Raw genomic sequence first — 27,500 nt, forward strand, 5'->3', positions numbered from 1 at the left:
TCATAATCTACAGTTCTGGTATGTTCAGCTCTGTGTCTGTCCTTGATAATGCTTTGGACAGCCTAGAACAGGAAGACAAAGTCCTGCATTCAGATTTAATATAAGAAGAGCAAACTCTACAGTACATTTCCATACAAACGACATGCTGGAACAAATGATTCACTTCAAGCCATCCTAACGCACAACTCTATAAACAAGTGCATCTGTAAGTAGGTTTCAGGTGCTGTCCATTGGCATATGATGAATATAAATAGAGGTTTCTATGGCTACTTCTGTGGGCGGACTGATTCCAGCGGTGTAAGGTTTTGTTGCATTGCCCCCATAGTTACACTGTAAAAATATCAGTTAATGAACAATTTCCGTATTTAGTGATTCACAAGTGTTTATTTCTGGATGTGAATTGCATTATGGGATGTCGATCTCTGCTCTGTCGACGTTTGATGTTGAAAATTAAACTTTACAGTTTAACAAAGTGACTTTAATTGACTTCTTAGGAGTTTTGAAATAATATAAAGTATAAAAGATATAATACCTAGGGAAATGAGGGTGTAAAAACTGCTGCAGATTAGGACAAGGTTTTTGTAGTGTAATATATAACACAAACCCAGACAATTTAGCACTTAAAACTATTAAAAGTCACTTTTACACAACTTCTCAAGGTTAAAAGATGGTGGTAGAAAGATTAAGGTCCCATAATGCAATTCAAAAGCAGAAATAAACAATAAAAATTATTAAAAACATCATAAAACACAGAAAACTCCTAATTTAAGGATAATTTTTACAGTCTATGATGAAGTTTCTTCTTTGCTTTTGGACTCAGACTTGTTTTTCTTTCAGACAAGCTGCCGTACTATTTTCACCCTAATGCCTTCAGGGGAAATGCAATAAAGGGAATACTGTTGTGTTACATAAGCGGCTGAAAACACGTAGGAAAGCACAAGAAATGTTGTCAACATCGTTAGGTGACAAAAATGCAGTTCTAGACTTGATAAAGTTAAGACTCGCTTTAATGTTGGTGTGGGAAAGTCAGAACAGCTTAAAGGTTTAAAGATGTTCAGCTCGAAGCAATCTGGATAGATGATAGATAGATAGATAGATAGATAGATAGATAGATAGATAGATAGATAGATAGATAGATAGATAGATAGATAGATAGATAGATAGATAGATAGATAGATAGATAGATAGAACCATGTTTACCACAACGGTATCATGAATTAGCATGTTACAACCATGTTTAACACCGTGGTAGCATAAATTAGCATGTTACAACCATGTTTACCACAACGGTAGCATGAATTAGCATGTTAAAACCATGTTTACCACAACAGTAGCATGAATTAGCATGTTACAACCATGTTTACCACAACGGTATCATGAATTAGCATGTTACTACCATGTTTAACACAGCGGTATCATGAATTAGCATGTTACAACCATGTTTAACACAGCGGTAGCATAAATTAGCATGTTACAACCATGTTTACCACAACGGTATCATGAATTAGCATGTTACAACCATGTTTACCACAACGGTATCATGAATAAGCATGTTACAACCATGTTTAACACAATGGTAGCATAAATTAGCTTGTTACAACCTTGTTTAACACAAGGGTAGCATAAATTGGCTTGTTACAACCATGTATACCACAACAGCAGCATTAATTAGCATGTTACAATCATGTTTACCACAGCGGTAGCATGAATTAGCATGTTACAACCATGTTTCCCACAGCGGTAGCATGAATTAGCATGTTACAACCATGTTTAACACAACAGTAGCATTAATTAGCTTGTTACAACCTTGTTTACCACATTGGCAGCATTAATTAGCTTGTTACTACCATGTTTACCACAGCGGTAGCATGAATTAGCTTGTTACAACCATGTTTAACACAATGGTAGCATAAATTAGCTTGTTACAACCTTGTTTAACACAAGGGTAGCATAAATTGGCTTGTTACAACCATGTTTACCACAACAGCAGCATTAATTAGCATGTTACAACCATGATTACCACAGCGGTAGCATGAATTAGCATGTTACAACCATGTTTCCCACAGCGGTAGCATGAATTAGCATGTTACAACCATGTTTAACACAACAGTAGCATTAATTAGCTTGTTACAACCTTGTTTACCACATTGGCAGCATGAATTAGCTTGTTACTACCATGTTTACCACAGCGGTAGCATGAATTAGCTTGTTACAACCATGTTTAACACAATGGTAGCATAAATTGGCATGTTACAAACATGTTTACCACAACGGTAGCATTAATTAGCTTGTTACAACCTAGTTTACCACATCGGCAGCATTAATTAGCATGTTACAGCCATGCTTAACACCAACTTCCTAACACTTTGTTCATTTTACAGCAAGATTTTAAAGAGAGGTGCTAACAGTCTAATCTGATTCAATGATCTATGCTAAGATAGGCTAAAAGCGTTCCCGTCAGACCCGGAGACCAGCTGATTGATGGAAAGTTTTCACCCATTTAAATAGATTTTTTTTATTATTATAAATTAGCAGCAACCTGAGTAAGATCAGTCTGAAGTTCTAAACAATAATGGTGGAGACGAATTTAGTAATCTGGTCTCAGAAGAACTAGAAGGAATAATAGATCAGCCGTTTTCACAAGCCAACACACTAAACACTTATCAATATGCAGCAATATGTTCCTGTACAGCATGTTAAAGCCAAAAAATGGACTGCCAAAAACGAAACGTGTTCCGACACCTCTGGGGAACTGTGTGTGTGTGTGTGTGTGTGTGTGTATATGTGTGCGTCACTGGTGGCAGAAAAGGATCGTTGAGTTCACAAACCTTTCGGACTGGAATATTTTTTCCAGCACAGATCCAATTACTTCCCACTGATCGTCCACTGGGATGCAGCTCTCTGACACACCGCTGTTAATATTGTGATGCAATTGGCACAGTGTGTGTCGCTGAATATCAGTGTGTGTGTCGCTATCAGCTGAATATACAGGAGAAGATGAGCCATGGTGTCACCGAGAAGAAGAGTACGTTTCTGAATCCTCAACCACAGATGGCACGGCTCACAGCTGAAGTCCCTCCTGTGATTTTTCATATTGAACGGAGCAAGTCATTTGTCACAGTGTTTCCTCTAATATTTGTTTTTCTGGAGAAAGTCTTATGTTTTATTTGGGCTAGAATAAAAGCAGTTCCTAATTGTTTTAAAGCCATGTTAAGGTCAATATTATTCGCCCCTTCAGCAATATTAGTGTTGGATTGTCTCCAGAATAAACCACTGTTATACAATGACTTGCCTAATTACCCTAACTTTACCCTAATTACCCTAGTGAAGCCTTTACATGTCACTTTAAGCTGAACACTAGTCAAATATCTAGTCTAATATTATTTATTGTCATCATGGTGAAGAGAAAAGAAATCAGTTATTAGAAATTAGTTCTAATTCTGGGTTGTTTTGTCAAATACAGACGACACCAACACTGGGTTGATTTTTCAGATAGAATTTAATGGCGCTTCTTAAGTTGAGGTTGTCTAGATTTGACCCAACATTGAGATACAACCCTCTTTTTTTTGTTATACAAACATGTTTACAGAATATTTCAGTTTTTGGGTGGAACGGTGGCTCAGTGATTAGTACTGCGGCCTCACAGCAAGAAGGTCGCTGGTTTGAGTCCCGGCTGGGCCAGTTGGCGTTTCTGTGTGGGTTTCCTCCGGGTGCTCCGGTTTCCTCCACAGAAACACATGTGCTATAAGGGAATTGATGAACTACTTTGGCCGTAGTGTATGAGTTTTTGTGTGTGTGTGTATGGGTGTAACTCAATACTGGGTTGAGGCTGGAAGGGCTTCTGCTGTGTAAAACATATGCTGGAATAGTTGGCGGCTCATTCCACTATGATGACCTCTGAAATGGAGACTAAGCCGAAAGAAAATATAGGCTACATTTTATACAGACTCACCAAAACCTTGCCTGCTCTGATGAGTCTCCATTTCTGCTGACACATTCAGATGCTCGGCTCTTAATTTGGCCTCAACAACATGAAAGCATGGATCATCCTGCCTTGTATCAGCAGTTCAGGCTGCTGGTGGTGGTGTAATGCTGTGGGACAAGCCCTGGTTTGCTAATCAGGAGGACCGGGAGAATTCCCGGTGGGCCGGTCCATTTTTTTGGGTGCAAGGGCCGGTGTCCCTAGCTGCTTGCTCTCTCAGCAGTCGCACTTTTTTCATTTATTTATATATTTGACCATAGCCTCACCCTTTTTTTCATTATTTTGCCGCAGCTCTGCTCTTTTTACTTATTTTCTCGCAGCCCCGTGAGCAAGATGCAGCCTGCAGGTTAATGATGACAGCGGCACCTTAGTGAATATAAGAATTGAATAATGAGTATTAATGAATATTACACCTGCTCAAAGAAAATCAGATGATACACTCCATTAATAAATCTGACATGGCTTAATCAGAAATCTAAAAAGGGGAGAAAAAAGTGCTTATTTTTTATTCCATCATAACAGCGCCGCTGTGGTCCAGTGGTCAGCATGTTGGATTACGTCGCTGCCAGCCTGAGATCGAACCTCATCTAATATATATTTAATTAATAATTAAATAATTTTTTTTTTCATTTTTAGTGTTAAGACATATAGTACTGTTTGGGTTACTTATGTAGGTGTACATATTTTATTTTTATTTTTTCGTAGGACTGGATATCTATAAAGAGTTCTGCACAGAATATATATTCAGATATTGCAGGAAAGCACATTGTGATGTTTTGAAGAATAGTGTTGAAGATTTAGCAACCCTAACGTTCTCATATTTGTGAAAAACATCTGAAGTTCTAAAGCAGCTGTGTCCTTGAAAAAGACGTGATCGTGTCATTAGAAACTGAATTGGAAATGACCTTATTTTACAATAGTCAGTCGTGAACTGAGCCTGGTTAAAGGCTTAAAACTCCAGGGCTGAAAAGGAGTCCTACTCCGGCCCTGGTGTGGGGGAGGTTTTCTTGGCACACTTTGGGTCCATTAGTACCAACTGAGCATCGTGTCAACGCCACAGCCTACCTGATTATTGTTGCTGACCATGTCCATCCCTTAAGGAACATTTCCAGTACCTTGTTGAATCTCTGCCACGAAGGATTAAGGCAGTTCTGAAGGCGAAAGGGGGGCCAACCCGGGACTAGTAAGGTGTACCTAATAAAGTGTATGTATTGAGATGCATCTGGAAGGTCTGAGTGCATTTTTCTCCTCCTCACAGTTTTATTTCCCCTGTAAAGACACTCAGATTGTTGAATATGTAGGCTGAATGTTCTCTTCATTCACTCTCTTCCTGATAACTGCTGCTTCCCATTGATAAAGCGCAGTGTTTTCTCTTGTTTATCTGATTCTTCACTTTCGGCTCTCTGATTCAAGGTTGCCGTGGAAATGATGAGCGCCTTTGCCATGGTTACAGGACGAACGCAAGCTGCTATCCTTAGGCATAACTAACGTCAGCGATGCCTCTTTATGAGATATGACAAAATGCATTTATAACCGATACCTGCTAATTAACGACAGCAGGTCAGAAGGATGCATCTGAAGATATTTCAACTAAAGATGCGCGCTAAATGTCAAGTGAATTTTTTTTTTTTTTTTTTTTTTTTTTTTTTTTTTCCATTGGGTGCATGCAGTTTTATAGCACTGGATTAAGGCACATGTTTTGGATTAAAAGTTTACTGATAATGTCATTTAAATGCACAGAAAAAAATATTCGTTGGATTTACTCTTTTTTTTTTTTTTTTTTTTTTTTTTTTTTTTTTTTTTTTTATTAGGGTAAGTTGTTGCAAACTATTCATGTGGGCTTAATCGAAACAGACATAGTAAATTTAATAAAGTTTAACTTAATTTGTTTGCTTTATTAGCCCACATCAATTGATTGCAACCATTTATTTAAAACTTATTAGTAAATCCAATAAATCAGTAGTTTGCATTTTTCTGAAAATATGGGTGTTTCATTTTGATGATATACAGTTGAAGTCAGAATTATGAGCCCCTCTGTTAATGTTTTTCCCCAATTTCTGTGTAACAAAGAGCAGATTTCTTCAGCACATTTCTAACCATAATAGTTTTAGTATCTCATCTCTAATAACTGATTTATTTTCTATTTGTCATAATGACAGTACATAATATTAGACTAGATATTCTTCAAGACACTTCTATACAGCTTAAAGTGACATTTAAAGGCTTAACTAGGGTAATTAGGTCAACTAGGCAGGTTAGGGTAATTAGGCAAGTCATTGTATAATGATGGTTTGTTCTGTGGACTATCAAGAAAATATATAGCTTAAAGGGGCTAATAATTTTGTCCTTAAAATGATGTTTAAAAAATTAAAAACTGCTTTTATTCTAGCTGAAATAAATCAAGTAAGACTTTCTCCAGAAGAAAAAATATTATCAGACATACTGTGAAAATGTCCTTGCTCTGTTAAACATGACTTGGGAAATATTTAAAAAAGAAAAAAAAATCAAAAGGGGGGGCGAATAATTCTGACAGTGTCTAAAATGCTTACCAAACATTTATTTAAAATGCCTTTAATGTTTAGCTCACAATACCTTTAGTTTTATGTTTACCAGTTGTAATATTGTATTATAGAGTTTAATAATTAATGTTTATACGTTTCTTCTAGAAATTATTCATTATTGCCTTTCCAGTCATATTTATTATCATAGGTATTGTAATAAAGTCAGTCAGTCTTTATTCATTTCCCGAAGGCAATTTGGTTGCAGCATACAAGCATGTCACACACAAAAGTACATCATACAATACAAATTCTACCCTAAATTTAAATTCTTTACAGCTGAGGGGATGAATGAAAGTTTAAACCGATTTGTTTTGCTAATATGAGTTCTGTATCGAATCCCAGAAGGGAGAAGATCAAACTGGTGGTGCACAGGATGGGAATCATCTGACAGAATACTCTGAGCTTTACTCGAAACTAGTCTGTGGTGTAACTGAGCCATGGTCATCTGTTTTCTCCCTGTTATTTTTTTCTCCTAGGTTCACAATTTTCTCCAAACAACACAAAGTTGATTAAACACTTTTGTACCTTTTACATGGGAACAATTGTGCACCTTCATTTCAGTTGTACCATAAAAGGTTTGGAACAGTATCATGAGAGGTCTTTTCTGTACCATATGAGGTACAATCTTTACGAAAGTACAAAACTGTTCCTCAAGAAACCTTATTTGTATCACCGTGTACCTTTTTTTTCTGAGAGCGTGTTATACAATGACTTCCCTAATTACTCTAACTTTACCCTAATTATCCTAGTGAAGTCTTTAAATGTCACTTTAAGCAGTATATCTAGTCTAATATTTTGTGCTGTCATCATGGAGAAAAGAAATCAGTTATTAGAAATGAGTTATTAAAACTATTATGATTAGAAATGTGCTGATAAAAATCTTTTCTGTTAAACAGGGAGGCTGATAATTCAGCCTTCAACTCCTTGTGACGTGTTGAAACTTCAGCACGATGCAAGGTTATTTTCATATTAGATGATACTTTTATCAAAGGTAAAAAAAAATCTGATGCTTCTAGCACAAAAACAAAAGTATGAGAATTATGCCTAATGTCTAAAAATGTCCAGACGAATGAGGAGTGCATCTGTTTCCTCTGTGAATTATCTGTCATCTTGAATTACAGTGCGCAGTTTCTTCTATTTTCTAAGCAAGTCTGCCTGTCTTTATGGAAGAAGAGAAGCATTAGGGACTATAAAAAGCATTGTTTAGACATGATCTGACGTCAAACGTGTCTGTTTTTGGCACAGAAAGCAGCAACTCCGAAAATGCCAAACTTTAAATCAGCTGAAAGTGTTTGCAAATGACATTTAAATCAGCAGTTTGACCAATGCAGAACCTGTCGCTGTATTAGATAATGATTTAATTTAGTATAATTTAGTTCTCGAGAATGTGCTAATGGATTAATGCATTTTACAAAAATAAATAAATAAATAAAACATTTAAAATTGGGCTGATTTGAATTGCAGATTCAGACTCTCTGCTCAAGCTTAAACTACTCGTTTGCATGGAGAGATGTGACGATTCAGTTATGCAAGTGTGAAATAGATGTTCAGTTTCTCAGACTACAATATTATAGTGCTTACTAATGTTTTTATTTATTATTTTATTCAAGTATGATTTTTTTGAGAGCGTTTGCTCGTGTTTTTGTTTATTTTTTAATGCCTATTTAGTTACACTTTGCATTTTTAATTGTTATTAAAACATTTTACAGCAATTATAATAATAACAATTATAATTATAAATTTATTTTTGTGTCAAATATTTAATAAAGTTTCTTCATAATATGTATATTGTAATGAATATTATTAAAACATTTTACAATAATAATAATAATAATAATAATAATAATAATAATAATAATAATGACAACTGCAACAACACCATTAACGACAACATTAAAATAATAATATTATTAATTATAAGAATAAATTGTTATATATAATGTAAATATATATATATATATATATATATATATATATATATATATATATATATTTATTTATAATGTAACATATTTTAATATAAATGTTACTTTATAGTATATATTTTATTTTATATTTTTAAACATTTTATGATGATGATGATGATGACTACAACAAAAATATTAATAATAATTATAATGGAAAAAACAACAACAACAATAATAATAATGCTGATGATGATGACGACAACAACAAAATATTAATAATAATTATAATGGAAAAAATACTACTACTACTACTACTACTAATAATAATAATAATAATAATGACAACAAAAACTAAAATAATAACAGCAGCAATGATGATAATAATAATAATAATTATTGTATTTTTATGTAACATTTTAATATAAGTTAAATATTAGTATTTTTACATATTTTTTTTTTTTTCACACGCTGGGTTTTACTTTATAATTTGAAATCCGTTAAATTATTGCTATTCTTAATCAACATAATCCTTTATTAATCATGTGTAATGTGCATTAGTAATGTACTGGTATAATGTAACATATGATTATCATGTTTATGTATACCCATTATTAAGCCAGTCTTTACTAAATTAAGAAATGTTTATATTAATATTCTCCTATTGTCATGCACTAAACTCTCAAAATCCAATTACTAGATCTTAAGTGCTTTCCACTGTGTTACTGTGCCAATATACTGTGCTAAATACTGTGTTGTTTGAGGGCTACGTCATATTAATCAGAGTTCTTGTGTATGCTAAGAGCAAATGTCACCAGGAGTTAGAGATGAATCCGGCAGCCAGAATACCCAAATAATGAGTTTTTCTTTGTTTATTACGCACATGTTGCCTGATTCGCGTGTGAAGACTCAGATTAGGGCTGCAGATTAATGATTGATTCACTTCAGGTTTTTTTCCTCAGCACAAGAGCTCCTGATGAGCACCATTATATCTCATTGTGTGCTGCAGAAAGCACATCAGCTTCATTCAACACACTGCAAAATATGCATGTCGAGATTTCAGCCTCTAGTCAGAATCATTCAATTTACTTACACTTAGTCCCTTTATTTATCAGGGGTTGCCACAGTGGAATGAACCGCTAATTATTTAAGCACATGTTTTACACAGCGGATGCCCTTCCAGCTGCAACCCAGTACTGGGAATCACCCATACACACACATTCACACACACTCATACACTACGGCCAGTTTAGCTTATCCAATTCACCTGTACCGCATGTGCTTGGACTGTGGGGGAAACCGGAGCACCCTGAGGAAACACACGCCAACACGGGGAGAACATGCAAACTCCACACAGAAATGCCAACTGACCCAGCCGGGACTTGAACCAGTGACCTTCTTGCTGAGGCGATCTTGCTACCAACTGCGTCACCGTGAGGTCCCCCCTTTATTTTTTTTATACAAAATTCTATGCATCATCTTTATTTTTACCTTCAAGTCTAATTCAGTATATTAATTCTAAATAAAAAGAGTAAGCATACATAAAACAGGCTTTCAGAAATGGTGGAATATAAAGAGGAAGTATTAATATAGCAGAACGGCTTCTCTCATATTAAAGAAGAGAAATAAAAAGCCTATTATTTGGCATAACAACATTGACAAACCCCATGACATCCAGCAGACGCTCTTGTTTTTCAGAGCATTATCGTGCCTGATTCAAAATACTGCTTTTATTGCATAAAGCCATTTCCGAATAAGTCTGCAAACTCTCTTCAAAGCCCATCAAAGAGACCAAAAGCATGTCTTCTGCGACAGTGTTGAATGCTTCTGTCTGAGTGAATCATTATTTTCCAGTCGTGCAGGCGTTTTCTGCTGTGAGCGGATGATTCTTCTCTCCCACTGATGTTTATAGAGCTTGGATGATCTGCTGGATGTTTCTTATGTAACACTGCTGATTATTGAGCCCAAAGCCTCACTCTCTTTCAACTGTAAAACAAGTGTAAATCCAAAAATGTAATGTGAAAAAAGAAAAACTGAACGCAAAATAAAAAAACTATCCAAAGATGCTAATAAAATGTATGCGCTAAACTGGAATATTGCATAAAAGAGGTGCAAATAAAGCAACGTTTCCATTCACCCCTTTCCTAAACCCAACCGACAGTGCGTTCAAAAGCACAGATTGACCCGCCCACCCCCTTCCCTAAACCCAACCGACAGTGTTTTCAAAAGCACTATTGACCCGCCCACCCCCTTCCCTAAACCCAACCGATAGTGTTTTCAAAAGCACCGATTGACCCGCCCACCTCCTTCCCTTAACCCAACTGACAGTGTTTTCAAAAGCACCGATTGACCCGCCCACCCCCTTCCCTAAACCCAACCGACAGTGTTTTCAAAAGCACCGATTGACCCGCCCACCTCCTTCCCTAAACCCAACCGACAGTGTTTTCAAAAGCACCGATTGACCCGCCCACCTCCTTCACTAAACCCAACCGATAGTGTTTTCAAAAGCACCGATTGACCCGCCCACCTCTTTCCCTAAACCCAACCGACAGTGTTTTCAAAAGCACCGATTGACCCGCCCACCCCCTTCCCTAAACCCAACCGACAGTGTTTTCAAAAGCACCGATTGACCCGCCCACCTCCTTCCCTAAACCCAACCGATAGTGTTTTCAAAAGCACTGATTGCCCCGCCCATCCCCTTCCCTAAACCCAACCGACAGTGTTTTCAAAAGTGCCAATTGACCCGCCCACCTCCTTCCCTAAACCCAACCGACAGTGTTTTCAAAAGCACAGATGCAGCGAGCCATTGTGCAAACTGGTAACAGCAAAAAAGCCATCCACATGGAGACAAGCTGTCAGCCAATAGCGTGAAAAGAAACAAAGCCGTCGTCGGTGTCATACCACCTCATAGCGTTCGTTTAAAAGACGAAATGCAGCCAAACGTACCCCTGACAACATAATCCGCGCTCCAGAAATACAGAAGTATCCGCAATGAGCCTGTGTTGGACTCTTTACGCTCTTCTGGAGGTAATAAATAATATCATAACACTAATACTGATATTAAGCTGTTCTAGAATGACCAAAGCAACATTTAGATGTTTTAATGCACAGGTGTCAAACTCAGTTCCTGGAGGGCCGCAGCTCTGCACAGTTTAGTTCCAACCCTAATTAAACACACCTGATCAAACTAAAAGTCCTTCAGGCTTGTTTGAAACCTACAGGTAAGTGTGTTGGAGCAGGGTTGGAACTAAACTGTGCAGGGCTTCGGCCCTCCAGGAATGGAGTTTGACACCCCTGCTTTAAAGTGTGCCCAGCCTGCTGGTTTGTCCATTCACAAACATTTTCATCATCATATGATCTCATGACTTTATTAATGCACATACTGGAATTTGTTCTGTAAAAGTGTTTCCATCATAGTTTATGCACATTTTTCCCAATTGAATAAATACGCATCCGTTTTTATGTACATTTTCAAAATGTATGCGCATCTTGGTGATTCCCTGGTGACGACCTTTTTTTTCATGTGCAAATCCAAAATGGAAACTGATGGAAACATAGCTACTGAGGTCACATTTATCGAAAGTTAATGAATCAAGAAGGAAAACGTGCTTAAAATTAAATCTGCAGACCTTCAATGATTTGCAGGTTGTTTCTTATGTAACCCTCCTGATTATTGAGTTCAAGGCCTCACACTCTCTTCTGTAACTTCAGCTAATTATTAATTACATAACTGTAATTGCACTGCATTCATCCTCCCACAGCGGCAGGGACAGATCAGATTTCTGCATTAGCTAGACGGTTTGTTTTTCATTGTCTTTTGAAGCTGGTTGGGATGGATTAATATTTCTGGAGGTACACAGACTTCTTTTTGCTGGGTGATTAACGCTGCATTTACATATTAATGACTTTGGGTGGGACCTTATTTTTCACCTTATGTTCAGGCGGTTTAATTGATGCAGTTTCTGTTATGCAATCCTTCAATGAGCTACTGGAAATATTCCTCAGAGATTTTGCTCCATATTGACATGATAGCATCACACAGTTGCTGCAGATTTGTCAGCTGCACATCCATGATGCCAATCTCCTGTTCCACCACATCCCAAAGCTGCTCTATTGGATTGAGCTCTGGTGACTGTGGAGGCCATTTGAGTACAGTGACCTCATCGTCATGTTCAAGAAACCAGTCTGAGATGATTGAGCTTTATGACATGCTGCGTTATCCTGCTGGAAGTAGCCATCAGAAGATGGAGACACTGTGCTCATAAAGGGATGGACATGGTCAGCAGCAATACTCAGGTAGGCTGTGGCGTTGATGCTCAATTGGTACTAATGGACCCAAAGAAAATCTCCCCCACACCATTACACCACCACCACCAGCCTGAACCGCTGATACAAGGCAGGATGATCCATGATTTCATGTTGTTGAGGCCAAATTGTGAGCCGAGCATCCGAATGATGCAGCAGAAATGGAGACTCATCAGAGCAGCAACGTTTCTCCAATCTTCTATTGTCCAGTTTTGGTGAGTCTGTGTGAATTGTAGCCTCAGTTTCCTGTTCTTAGCTGACAGGAGCGGCACCCGGTGTGCTCTTCTGCTGCTGTAGCCCATCCGCCTCAAGGTTGGACGTGTTGTGTGTTCAGAGATGCTCTTCTGCAGAGCTCGGTTGTATCGAGTGCTTATTTGAGTTACTGTTGCCTTTCTATCAGCTGGAACCAGTCTGGCCATTCTCCCCTGACATCAGCAAGGCATTTGCGCCCACAGAACTGCCGCTCACTGGATATTTCCTCTTTGTCGGAGCATTCTCTGTAAACCCTAGAGATGGTTGTGCGTGAAAATCCCAGTAGATCAGCAGTTTCTGAAATACTCAGAGCAGCTCGTCTGTCAGCAACAACCATGCCACATTCAGAGTCTCTTAAATCCCCTTTCTTCCCCATTCTGATGCTCGCTTTAACTGCAGCAGATCCTCTTGACCATGTCTACATGCCTTACATCATTGAGCTGCTGCCATGTGATTGGCTGATTAGTAATTTGCATTAACAATCAGTTGGACAGGTGTACCTAATAAAGTGTCCCGTGAGTGTGTAAATATATATATATATATATATATATATATATATATATATATATATATACACACACTGAACTGTAGTTCACAGTGAATTATACATGCCAAATATCATCTCTCAAATCTCAAGAACAGCCGGTCATTCTTGTTTTCTGCCAAACAGAAAATGAACATGTTAGTCTCAGTTCCAGTGTTTAGGTGAAGCTTCTGACGCAGATCAACACAACCGCTCTATTATTCTTCAGATCATCTAACACCTTTACCACCCCTGACCAAAACACACACACACACACACACACAAACACACACACACACACACACACACACTGAGACTGTGGAGTGTGTTCAGTAAGACGAGAGCGCTGTGTTTTCTGCTGATTTGCTGATTTGACTGTGACGTAATGAAGAACTCGAGCGGCAGCAGGATCAACTGATCACACACAGCTGATTTCTGCTCCAGATAGTCGACATCACACTCTTTGATGCTTCTGTTTGCTGTAAATTGGAGCATCCAAAAACTGCAGCGTTGAAGAGCGCATGACAGAGCTGTGAAAAATGACATTACAGACTTGTTCTCTGACAGCTGCGGACATTGTTCTGAGTGGTTTGATGTTCATAATCTCTGACCTGATCTGTGAGGTTGTGACTGAGACTGATTTTAAGGGGATTTCAGCTGACACCAGTGCAAGAACAATCCACAAATTGACTAGTAGTCAAAGTGCAAATACAGTAGAAGTATTTGTTCTAAATGTTCAGTAAACCTACGAATCAATGCATGAGTAAAAGTTGCGCTTCTTAAAGGACTGGTCCACTCTGATATCATATTGTACACTTTAGAACTGACCCAGCCGGGGCTCAAACCAGCTACCTTCTTGCTGTGAGGCGATCGTGCTACCCACTGCGCCACCGTGATGCCCTATGCATACATACATAAATAAATAAAGTGCAGCATGCAGATTGTTCGTGCCAGGCATGTATTATAGGCATCAGCTGTGCATTAAAGAGCGCGACGAACCTCTATACTGTCTCTAAATTATGCCGAAGTGCATTTCAAAGACAGGCTTGTTTGGTCCACTACACCCTTCATCCCTTAAAAGCGGTCACTCTGGAGGGTAAACCATTCGAAGGGATGAGGGCATGGGATGAGCTCTTTTGAATAGAACGCAGTGTAGGTCTGCTAGGTTTGCACACCAATCCAGAACTCCACACCCCTTCTGTGCATACCTGTCAACATTGGGATGCGAAAATAAGGGATATGCCCACCTTAATAAGAGACTGCCCCGACCCATGACCCCCCTCTTTAAAAAAAAAATCCCCCAATGACTAAATATGCTCATTTGGAGCTGTTTCGTTGTAAAAAAAAAGTTAAATGGTCAGTAATATGCTTTATTATTATTATTATTATTATTATTATTTACAAAATAAATATTATGCATTAGCATCAAATAAATTAGCAAACAGTTCAGCTTATTAAAATTAAGATTTGGTAGCTTGATTCTACTTCATTATAATAGCTATTCATAGTTTATATATTTATATCATTTATATATATATATATATATATATATATATATATATATATATATATATTTTTTTTTTTATATATATATATATATATATTTATATATATATATATATATATATATATATATATATATATATATATATATATATATATATATATATATATATATATATATTTATATATATATATATATATATTTATTATTTATATTTATACATATATATATATATATATATATATATATATATATATATATATATATATATATATATATATATATAGCTAGCATTTGACAAAGGACAACTTTCCGAATCTTTCTCTGTCCAGTGCTGGATTCGGTTAAAACTCCTCCATTGAGGAGCAGCTCCAACTGTAATAGACGACACTGTGGATTGTGAGCCATGACCTGTAAGTGTTTTTATTTGTTAAAACTGATCCACTACATACACAAATGCTTGTAAATGTTACACAGCGAATGCCCTTCCAGCTGCAAACTAATAATGGGAAACACCCATACATACTCATGCACACTCATACACTACAGCTAATGTAGTTGATCAATTCCCCTGTAGTGCATGTGTTTTGACTGTGGGAGAAACCGGAGCACCCGGAGGAAACCCACGCCGATACAGGGAGAACATGCGAACTCCACACATAAACATCAACTGACCCAGCTAGAACTCGAACCAGCAACTTTCTTGCTCTGAGGCCACAGTGCTACCCCAAAATGTCAACTTATTTATTATTATTTTCTTTTTTGAAGATGAAAATCACTATACACTCTAAAGAAACGATGGGTTGACAGACCAATGTTTGGTCAAATATGAGCAAACACATTGGGTCATAAGTTGATTAAAAGTCAATATCGTGAAAGTGTTGTATACCATGGTAAAAGCTAAAGCAATTAATCAAACAGGAAAATCTGATTCCATCATAAACCTCAACATGAATTAAGCAGGTAAATGTTAAATTATAAACGTGTGTGTGTGTATTACCCAATGTTACATAATCCTCTCTAAATCAACACATTCCCACTATAATGAGGAAGCATTGAATAGACAGTTGTCTGTCTGCTTTATGTACATATTATAACATTACGGCTACTTGTTGTATAATATATTACTGTAATAAATGGCAGTGCATGCAGGTTTTTTTTTTCCCCCTGAGCTTCTTTATATTAGCAAACAAAAGATCACGAGCCGTAGTTCATCAGTAACCAGAGAGCAGATGCTCCGTCTTTTCCATCTCCGTCTGGTGTGTGTCTGTGTGTGATTGAGACACTCCGATGGGCAGACATGCATGAGAGAGTGTGATCGATACAGTCACTCATATGAGCGTGTGTGTGTGTTGGTTTTGGTGGTTTACATGGACAAACATTTGTATTATGACATGGGTTACTTTTTGAGATACCTGTTCTCTCTGAAGAGTTTTTATTTTTCTTTTGTATATAGTAACTTTATAGCATTGTCACATCACAGCAAGAAGGTCGCTGGTTGAAGTCCCGGCTGGGTCAGTTGGTGTTTCTGTGTGGAGTTTGCCTGTTCTCTCCGTGTTGGCGTGGCTTTTCTCCCGGTGCTCTGGTTTCCCCCACAGTCCAAACACATGCGCTATAAGGGAATTGATGAACTAAATTGGTCGTAGTCTATGAGTGAGTTTGGGTGTTTCCCAGTACTTCAACATCCGCTGCATAAAACTTAGTTGGTGGTTCATTCCGCTGTGGCGACCTCTGATAAATAAAGGACTAAGCCAAAGGAAAATGAATGAATGAGTTTGACATTGTCTCCAGAAGACAGACAGTGTGCAGCGTAACAGAGTTGACACAGATATTAAAGAGCCATTACATTACATTCAGCTGAAGCTATTTCTTTCTTAATGAAGCTCGTTTTCACTACAGTCATTACAGGGTCTGCTAATGAAGTGCTTTCATCACCTGACAACTCCTGAATCACCAGTTCTTAATATCTGTCCTGTTTTCAGCTGGAATTGTTCTATGTATGAATTTATAAAACATGCATTAAAGTATGCACACATCTGAGTAGGATAAACCTTTTATTTGGTAATCAAAGTTGTGCAAAAACTATCATGTAAACAGCTTTAGTGAATGCAGTAAAACAGAAAAATTAAATATCCTCATGACATTCTCAAATCCTCCAAAACCTTCCAGAACAAAAAGACCAAAGATAATCAATAATTAGTAATAAGTAAAAATAAAAAAACAAATCAACGATCGAATCAATGAACCAACAAACCAGCGAATCATCAAAGAATGAACCAATCAACAAACCAACGAACCAATAAATGAAGAACCAACCAACCATTCATCCAACCAAAAAACGATTAAATCAACAAACCATTGTACCAATGAAAGAACGAACCAACTAACCAACGAATCAAAGAATGAACAAATTAATAAATCAATAAAAGAACAAGCCAGCGAACCAAAAAAAGAACGAACAACTAACTAACGCATCAAAGAATATACGAATCAACAAACCAATAAAATGAATTAACCAACCAACGAACCAAAGTAACTAACAAGTCAACAAACCAACCAACGAATTAAAGAATGAATGAATAAACAAAGCAACCAACCAATAAAAGAATGAAGAAACCAACCAATCAACCATCCATGCAACCAAAACAAACGAATCAACAAACCAACGAACCAATAAAAGATCGAATGAATGAATCAACAAACCAATGAACCAATAAAGGAGCGAGCAAACTAACCAACAAATCAAGAAAACAAATGAATCAACAAACCAACAAACCAATAAAATGAACGAATCAAACATCCATCCAACCAAAAAACCAATGAATCAACAAACCAACGAACCAATAAAAGAACAAACCAACTAACCCAACGAATCGAAGAATGAATGAATCAACAAACCAATAAAATGAATAAACCAAGCAATGAACCAAAGAAACTAACAAGTCAACAAACCAACCAACCATTAAATCAACAAACTAACCAACGAATCAAAGAAGACGAATCAACAAACCAACGAATCAATAAATGAACCAACCAACCAACCAACCAAAGAAACTAATAAATCAACAAACCAACCAACAAATTAAAGAACAAGTGAATCAACAAACCAACGAACCGATAAACGAACCAACCAACGAATTAAAGAACAAATTAATCAACAAACCAACGAACCAACCAACGAATTAAACAAGGAACAAATCAACAAACTGACAAACCAATAAAAGAACAAACCAACGAATCAAAGAATGAACAAATCAATAAATAAATGAACCAACCAACAAACCAAAGAAACTAACAAGTCAACAACCAACCAACCAATGACTTAAAGAGCGAATGAATCAACAAACCAACCAACCAATGACTTAAAGAGCGAATGAATAAACAAACCAACCAACCAATAAATGAACCAACCAACGAAGTAAAGAACGAACGAATCAACAAACCAAGGAACCAATAAAGGAAAGAATCAAACAACCAACGAACTAAGGGATGAATGAATCCGCAAACCAAGAAATGAACCAACCAACCAACCAAAGATTCAAAGAACAAACGAATCAACAAACTAACTAACGAATAAATGAACAAACCAACCAACCACGCGTCTGCTGTCAAACCGATAAGGATCTTCTCTTTATTTGCTGGTGTTTTTTGTAATTGCGTGTGCTTTCCTAAATTACAGCACGTTAAGCTCTCTCGGCTCTCTCTCACCGCATGTTTGGCTGTGATGAACACTGTGAACCGGTGTTTAGCTTAATTACATGTTGGGTTTAACACAGTCTGGATTTATCCCAGTGTAGAGTTGTGATTTGGGTGACATGAACACCAGCGGCCATCACTCTGCTCTCCGCTTTGTTTGTCCAGTCTGTCCATTCAGCACAAATGTTCTCTTAGTGGCTCCTAATAGATGCAGGAGCTTAGATGTTCCTGGAAAAGACAAACAGACACTGCTCTCTTTATACACACATTCACCCTCTAACACACACACACACACACACACACACACACTTAAACAGTTACGCACACACAAAGACATACACATGTGTATTCACACACAAATGCACACAATTCTGCACAAATACAGAGACCCAACAGACACACACACACACACACACACACACACACACACACACACACACACAGTCATGCACACACATCAACACACACATGTTGAACATCTGTGCCCAGTGGGTTTCCTCCTGACACCTGAGTGATGACCTTTGACCTCTCCCTCAGGGCAGCAGGTTTGACTGCAGCACAGAAACATGATATGATGAGCATCACTGCAGCACCAGAGTTAAAATTCAGTGTTTCTACGGCCGTGTCCTCACTGACCTGGGACCAGCAGATCAGAAAACACACATCAGGTCACTCAGTGCTTCGTAGTCTGCTTGTATTTTATTACCAATTAATGTTTAATTACACAAAATGAAAGTTTTTTTTTTATTCTGAAACTACCAATCGACCAACGAATCAAAGAACAAACTAATAAACGAATCAACAAACCAACCAACCAACTAATCAAGAAACAAACTAATTAACAAAATCAACAAACCAACCAAGAATCAAGAAACCAACTAATTAACGAATCAACAAACCAACAAACCAACCAACGAATCAAAGAACAAACTAATTAACAAATCAACAAACCAACCAACCAAGAATCAAAGAACAAACTAATTAACGAATCAACAAACCAACCAACCAACGAATCAAAGAACAAACTAATTAACGAATCAAAAAACCAACCAACCAAGAATCAAATAACAAACTAATTAACGAATCAACAAACCAACCAACCAAGAATCAAAGAACAAACTAATTAACGAATCAACAAACCAACCAACCAACGAATCAAAGAACAAACTAATAAACGAATCAACAAACCAACCAACCAAGAATCAAAGAACAAACTAATTAACGAATCAACAAACCAACCAACCAAGAATCAAAGAACAAACTAATTAACAAATCAACAAACCAACCAACCAACGAATCAAAGAACAAACTAATAAACGAATCAACAAACCAACCAACCAAGAATCAAAGAACAAACTAATCGATGATTCAACAAACAAACAAACTAAAAAAATGAACAAACCAACGAACAAACTAACAAATTGAAAAAAACAATAAATAAACAAACCAACCAACCAATGAATTAAAAAAACAAACAAATCAACGAATCAACAAACCAACAAATCAATGAATAAATGTACAAACCTATGAACTAATGCACAGGTGTCAAACTCGGTTCCAAAAGGGCCGCAGCTCTGCACAGTTTAGTTCCAACCCTAATTAAACACACCTGATCAAACTAATTGAGTCCTTCAGGCTTGTTTGAAACCTACAGGTAAGTGTGTTGAAGCAGGGTTGGAACTAAACTGTGCAGGGCTTTGGCCCTCCAGGAATTGAGTTTGACACCCCTGAACTAAAGAATGATAGAATCAACAAATTAACAAACCAACAAAACAACTAACCAATAAATGAATGAACCAACCAACCAATGGATCAAAGAACAAACGAATTAACAAACCAATAAACCAACCAACCAACCAATCTATGTATCAAAGAACAAACAAATAAAAAAAACAATGAACCAAGGAACGAAAGAATCAATGAATCAACAAACCAACAAACCAATAAATGAATCAACCAACCAAAGAATGAAAGAAGCAATGGACCAATAGAAGAACGAACTAACCAACAAGCCAACCAACCAAAAAACAAATGAATCAATACACGCATAAACCAATAAATGAACTAAAACAACAACAAAAAATTGTAATAAATAAAACAAATAAAACAAAACAAAATAGAGTTAAATTAATAAAATCAAATGAAATCTTGATGCTCTTAATATAAGCGACGATACAAATTAAGGATGCATGTCAGTAAACGTTAGTTTAAAATGTCATGTTTATTCAGTGTTACTGACCGTTTCTTTGCAATATTTTCTGAATAAGTGCGTATTCCCAGTGTACAGGAGTTAGTGTTATTGGTATTGAATGTATTATTGAAAAGATATAAGAGTCACACATTCTGATCTATTATATAACCTGTGCACTTACTTCACTTACTGCTAATATGATATAATCGGCATGTTTTATTTCTGCTGGCAAAATGAAGAAATCTTTCCAGCTGTCTCTGTTTGAGAAGACTGAGACTGATTTGCAGAGAAAACACAAAGTGAAAGTGAGCCGAGAGAGTTATATGACTGCGGTTTATTATCCGGCAGGTTGTGCCAGTGTTTAAACAGCTTCATTTTTTTTTATTAAGCTCGCCAGGAAGAGTCTCAATTAAGAGGCACTAGTGGAAAATCAACAGCTTATCGGTGACATAACAGTGAAACTCGCTCTTATTTCACTTTAGTTCATCTACAAACACCTCTGTTTACTTCCATGAGCATCTATGAGCAATTGCAATTGTGTGTGTGTGTGTGTGTGTGTGTGTGTGTGTGTGTGTGTGTGTGTGTGTTTGTGTATCTGTGCTGTTAGTTTAATTAAGATAGTGTAAGATTAATCCTCTCTTTATACAATTTATAAAGTTAAATTAAATAGTCAGGCGTGTAGCTAAGGGGGTTGAGGTGGTTTGAAAGACCAAAAGTTGGATTAATATTATTATTATTATTATGTTTGAATTTATCTTTGGGTGCTTTCACACCTGCCTTATTTAGTTGGGTTGAATCGCACTAGAGTTTGTTTTCCCTTTTGGTGGGCAGGTGAGAATGCAGTAATCGTACTCGAGTGCGCACCAAAAGCGGACCAAATAAGCGTACCGAGACCTGCTTGAAGAGGTGGGCAGCGTCCGAAACCGCATACTTCCATACTATATAGTACGCTAAAATCAGTATGCGAGCCGAGTAGTATGTCTGAATTCATAGAATTCGAAAATCAGTATGCGAGAAGTATCCGGATGACTTACTACTTCCGGCGAGATTCTGGAGTGCGCATCACATGCATGCTGCGCTAACCCATGATGCCCCGCGAGCGAATTCATGAATGGGAGTAAAGCGACGCAATTGACGCAGGTAGGTCACGTGACCATGACAAAATGGCGGATGTAGTACGTCCGAATTCCATTCAGAGGCTGTTTCTCAATTCCAAGAACGCAGAGAACGGTCTTGCCAGGTGTCCTCGGAAGAACGAACTCAGGAGACCGCGAGGGCAAAGAACGCGTCCTTTGAGAATTGAAATGCTGCGTTCTTCCTGATGGTCACATGACTTTCACGTGTTTTAAATGGTAAATTATTTAAACATTACAGCCTTCATACAACGATTTATTGTTTTCCCCCTTTTCAAAATATATACTTTGCATAAAAACATTATAAATCTATATTGCACAATATAAATAAAACAGATTTTAAAACAAATTTTAGCAAACAAACACTCTTAATGTGTTTATTCCTTTATTAAGATATCCATAGTAATATTTACTTTCACCGTTTTATTTAGGGAAACTCCTGAGGTAAATAAGTGATATCACTGAACTTTAATAATAAATCTAAATAAAATGCTGCGCTTCCCAGTTCCCACCTCCAGTCGCAATGACTTCTGGGACTTCCAGAGCGAGTTCGGTGCTCAAGTCTGCATCAGTGCGTCCTCGATATCAAGAACACATCCAGGAAGTTTCACGCGTCCTCCGTACTTGCGATCTTGAGTATTGGAACTGAACTTAGGCAGCTGATGATGACGTTGCACGAGAACACGAGGACGCAAGACCGCTGAAGAACGCATATTGAGAAACAGCCAATGATCCGTATTAAAACAGGTCCAACAGCAAAAAGTACTGCGCCTTTTGGACTAATCCAACTGCCGTAGGCCGATGCGCTGTGCATTATGGGATATGGAGGAATAATATTTGTTGACAGCGCTTTACCAATAGGATCGTTGCTAATATTTCCGCAAGATGAGCATGTCGCAGTTTAGCTAAATTAATTCACGCCTCCTCCTGAAGTGACGAGCGATGCATTAAACACTGTTTTCCAGCCGCGCTTTATTCTCAAAATGTATAGTTTGTCTAAAGCAGGGATACAATCAGTCAGTGCAGTCGCCCCTCCAGAGTAAAAACGACATTTTGTGTCTGCCGGTTTTGTTTACTTGCGAGAGTTCATTGGCATTTTCCCGCACGTGAATTCTGACCAATCAATAAGCAGTTTAAGAAATTTGTTCAACAACTTCTGGCCAATGAGAGATGTGGATTTTGTCAGATGACTGCATTTTGGTTTGTTTCAACTGGTTCGGACCAAAGCCAGCAGTGTGGTGTGAAAACGACCCAAAGACGGCAGAAAATGCAACAACGTATCATTATTGCCCTTGGTCCGGACCGAATGAAGCGAACTACAGATGTGAAAGCACCCTTATTATTCAAATGGCCAAATTCTCACTGAGGAAGGTTGAATGCGCTGGCCAGTTTGTTATTTGCCTATAGGCTTCAGTTTTTAATTTAATCAAGTTTTAACAGATTTCCCATAGAAAATTATGATTTTAAAAAATCGTATTTAAAAAAAAGTTTATTTTCATATTTGTAGAGTTCAGATGCAAAAATCTCTAAATGCCATTTAATATTTTCTTCTAAAATTAGCATTTTTCTCCTCCTCCTGTGTGTGATTTTACTTTTATAGTCAAAAATTAGTTCTTAATACGTCACAAAAATTTAATATGTACACCTCAATTAAACAGAATTAATAATTAACCAGGCGAATAATAACCTCTCCTTTCAATAAGCTGGCTACAGGCCTGAAAGTGTAATGTTAAAATAATGTTTATTAACTGATAAAGGAGTAATAAATATATACAGAATTAAAGAGAATAATAAAGACTTTGATTTATTTTTCATCCAAATTAAACATTCATTCATTCATTTTCTTCTCGGCTTAGTCTCTTTATGAATCTGGGTTTGCCACAGCGGAATGAACTGCCAACTTATGCAGCTAGTTTTTACGCAGCTCATCTCTTGGAAACATCCACACACACTCATACACTACGGACAATTTAGCCTACCCTATTCACCTGTACCACACGTCTTTGGACTGTGGGGGAAACTGAAACACCCGGAGGAAACTCACGTGATCGCAGGGAGAACTTGCAAACTCCACACAGAAACGTGTTTGATTAGGGTTGAAGCTAAAATCTGCAGGACACTGGCCCTCCAGGAACAAGTTTGGTGACCCCTGCCCTAATAATTAATGATTTACAACCTAAATACAGCATTATGACATTCACAGTGATATTGAACTTTTTCAAACCAGCTAATTCATAAAATAAAACGATCTAATGGCCGGCCGAGGTGTAAAACTGAATCTATTTGTGATTCTCTACTTGCATTGAACTCTAAAAATAACCCCTGCCTGACACCACACAACTCTCAGCTTTCTGTCAGCGTTTATTCCTCCATTCTCAGCAGGCAGCGCTTGGTTTCTGAAGCCTGATGAGCTCCAGTTTTCCTGCAGGCTCACATTATTGGACTCCCGCTGCTCCAGAAAGCCCAAAAATAGATGCTTTTTCATGGTCAGCAGCACCCGGACTGATTGCCTCCTAAATGGTGCTCGACTCAAATGAAAAAAAACACAGATTTTGGTGCATCTGGACACATCGGTTTTCTTTCAGAGTCATTCAGACTGACATTTTGTATTTTTTTAATGTCTAATGCATTTCTTTATCAGCTCGGACAATAGAGACTCTCAGAAAAGCTTCAGATTATTACGTGCATCAATTTTCTTTTGAAATGAGTTGCAGAAATGATATTCATGCATTGATCAATTCTGGTTTTTGGGTTCTTGGAGGATGAGAGAAAATGCAATTTGGGAGTTATTATGCGCTTTTACTTTTATTCAGGGAAATATGACGATGCTTCATGGGATGATAGTAATAATTCTGCAACTTTTACTCGCTGAATCAATAGTTGTGAAATCATTGAAGCAGAACTTTGTTTGTTATTGCATAATAATAATAATAATAATAATAATAATAATATATTATTAATAATAATATATTAATAATAATAATAACAATAATAATAATAATAAGAAGAAGAAGAAGAAGAAAAAGAAGATTATTATTATTATTATTATTAATACTAATAAAATATTATAAATAATAATATTAATAATAATAGTAATAATAATATTAATAATAACAATAATAACAATTATAATAATAATTATTAATACTAATAAAATATTATAAACAATAATAATAATAATAATAAAAATAATAATAATAACAATTATTATTATTATTATTATTAATGCTAATAAAGTATTATAAATAGCAATAATATTAATAATAATAATAATGATAATAATCACAATAAAGCATTTGGTTAGTGGTTAAACTGAGGATTTGTGCATGTTTTGTCGACTTGGTGAGGGGAAACAGCATTTATTATCTTTTTTATTTTATATCTCTTTTATATCTATTTAATTTATCCTTTCTGCATCTTTATTTAATCTTTAAATAATAAAAAAATGCATAGTAATATTTTTTTATAATTTTTTTATACAATAAATTAATTGTATAAAATTTTATAAAAAAATTATATAATAATTATATAATATAATAAATATATTATAAAATAATAAAAATATACTAATAATTAATTAATTAAAATAAATAAATAAATAAATATGTATTTATTTATTAAAAAAATAATCTATTAATTATTAATTAATATTAATATATTAATATAAATAATTAATATATTAATATTAATTTATTATTAAATTAAAATGTATTTATTAATTATTAAATCACTCAATCAATCAAATCCAATCAAATCAATCAATCAATCAATTTATTTAATAAACACCTCGATACATACATTTATACATACATGCATACATACATACATACATACATACAAAAAAGCTCTCTAAGAAAACATTGTTTTGGATACAGAACAAACCACTGCTGTCAATGACTTGCCCAAATAACTAAAGTCTCCAAATTGTGCTGTAAGCTGAATACTTGCCTTCAATACTTGAACACTTGAATGCCTTCAAGATTTTCTAGATGTGCGCACTTTTCTGTTTTTTGTAAGCTGAATACTGTCATCATGCCATAGTCAAAAGAAATCACTAATTAAAACTATGAAAATATCGTCTTCATCTGTCTCTGTGAATCCTCTAATGCATTTCTATCATATATTCCGGTCAGCAAGCATTGTTGACCTGCAGTGTCAGAGCGACCTATTCTTTTCTGTTGTCTGGAGGGTTTTGAGGAGAGCAGAAGAACAGACTGACTTATATAAACATCAGTCATGGCTCTCTAATGAGAAACAGCCTCATATAGGAGACCCTGGAGAAAATACACTCATCACAACTGATGAAAAAATCCCAATGCCAGCAATCATCTTCAAATACAGCTGAAATGATAAAGGTTTCATACTTTATTAAATTCAGAATTTATTAATAATGGAGCTGGAGATGCTTTATAGTAACAGTAAATACTGTTTAAGTGTTTCGCTAGTTGAATTGTTTGTACTGTTAAACATTTCCGTATTGTAAAATGTAAAAAAATATTGTAAATTTAGTTTTTCTGATTCATTTATTTATTATTATTTATGCTTTTTAATGCTTTTTTAGTTTAAAAAAGTTTGAAAAAGTGACTTTTATTGAAATTTATATTAGTTTAAAGTGATATATTGTCTAAACTGCAATTGAAAAACCTGCTAATAAAGGCATCTTCTGTGCCAGTTGTGTACATGTGATCAATCACAACCAATTGGAAGTCATTATTTAAGTGGCTTTAGGAAAAATGGACCAATTAGAATCCAATGTGATGAATATTAATAAATCACTGCATTCAAGTGAAGTCAGGAATTGTTGTCATGAGCAGGTCACACACCGGATGCGCCGCTCGGCGCCACGACACGGCATGCACATGACAACTGGAAGCATCGCACACCAGACGTGCACATTTGCAAGCTAATTGAAATGAAAGTATTCAGATGTCGCTCTGTGGTGCGGCAGAAATACGTGGCACACATGGCTGGGCACCGCCGGTGCGTGTACTCTGATAGAAACCTATGTTTAGAATTCCAAGCGACGCTTCCAACCTGATCTCTCGAGAAAACGTAAGTATTTTACGTTTTGCCAGTTTAGTGGCTAATTCGTACGAATTCGTAAGAGTTCAGTCGTACGAAATTGTACGATTTTAAAAAGGAGGCGTGGCACCTAACCCCACCCCTAAACCCAACCGTCATTGGGGGATGAGCAAATCGTACTAAATTGTACGAAAAAGTGCCGTGAGATTGCGTTGGCGCTTCTCATGTGCGACCTGCTTTACACCGTAAAAAAAAAAATCCGTAATTTTATGGTTAATTTCTGTTTATTTACAGAAATTTACTGTAAAATAATAATAGGTTGAATTACAGGAATTTACCAGATATTTAAATTTAAATAAATTAAATGTCTGATATTTTAAGTTTTTAAAATTTTAAGTCGCCCCTTTAATATTATTTTGCCGGAAAT

At 36.3% G+C, this 27,500-nt stretch overlaps 1 protein-coding gene across 7 annotated transcripts in view; it reads left to right on the forward strand.

Annotated features, from left to right (window-relative positions):
- The window catches only part of pemt (phosphatidylethanolamine N-methyltransferase), a 126,094-nt gene that overhangs the window by 10,074 nt on the left and 88,520 nt on the right, over positions 1-27,500 (forward strand). For 2 of the 7 annotated variants that reach the window (XR_012387502.1, XM_073917469.1), the window contains exon 1: positions 26,803-27,103. The exons of 4 other annotated variants lie outside the window; for them this stretch is intronic. Coding sequence is in view for 2 of the 3 variants with exons in the window: in XM_073917469.1 (XP_073773570.1) it covers positions 27,056-27,103 (48 nt within the window). In the remaining variant the exon portion in view is untranslated. Of the gene's footprint in view, positions 1-26,795; positions 27,104-27,500 lie in introns of those variants that run through there. One more of the 7 variants, XM_073917465.1, reaches the window with a different exon arrangement.

The sequence above is a fragment of the Danio rerio genome, chromosome 12 (assembly GCF_049306965.1).
Source record: "Danio rerio strain Tuebingen ecotype United States chromosome 12, GRCz12tu, whole genome shotgun sequence".
Taxonomy (NCBI): Eukaryota; Metazoa; Chordata; class Actinopteri; order Cypriniformes; family Danionidae; genus Danio; species Danio rerio.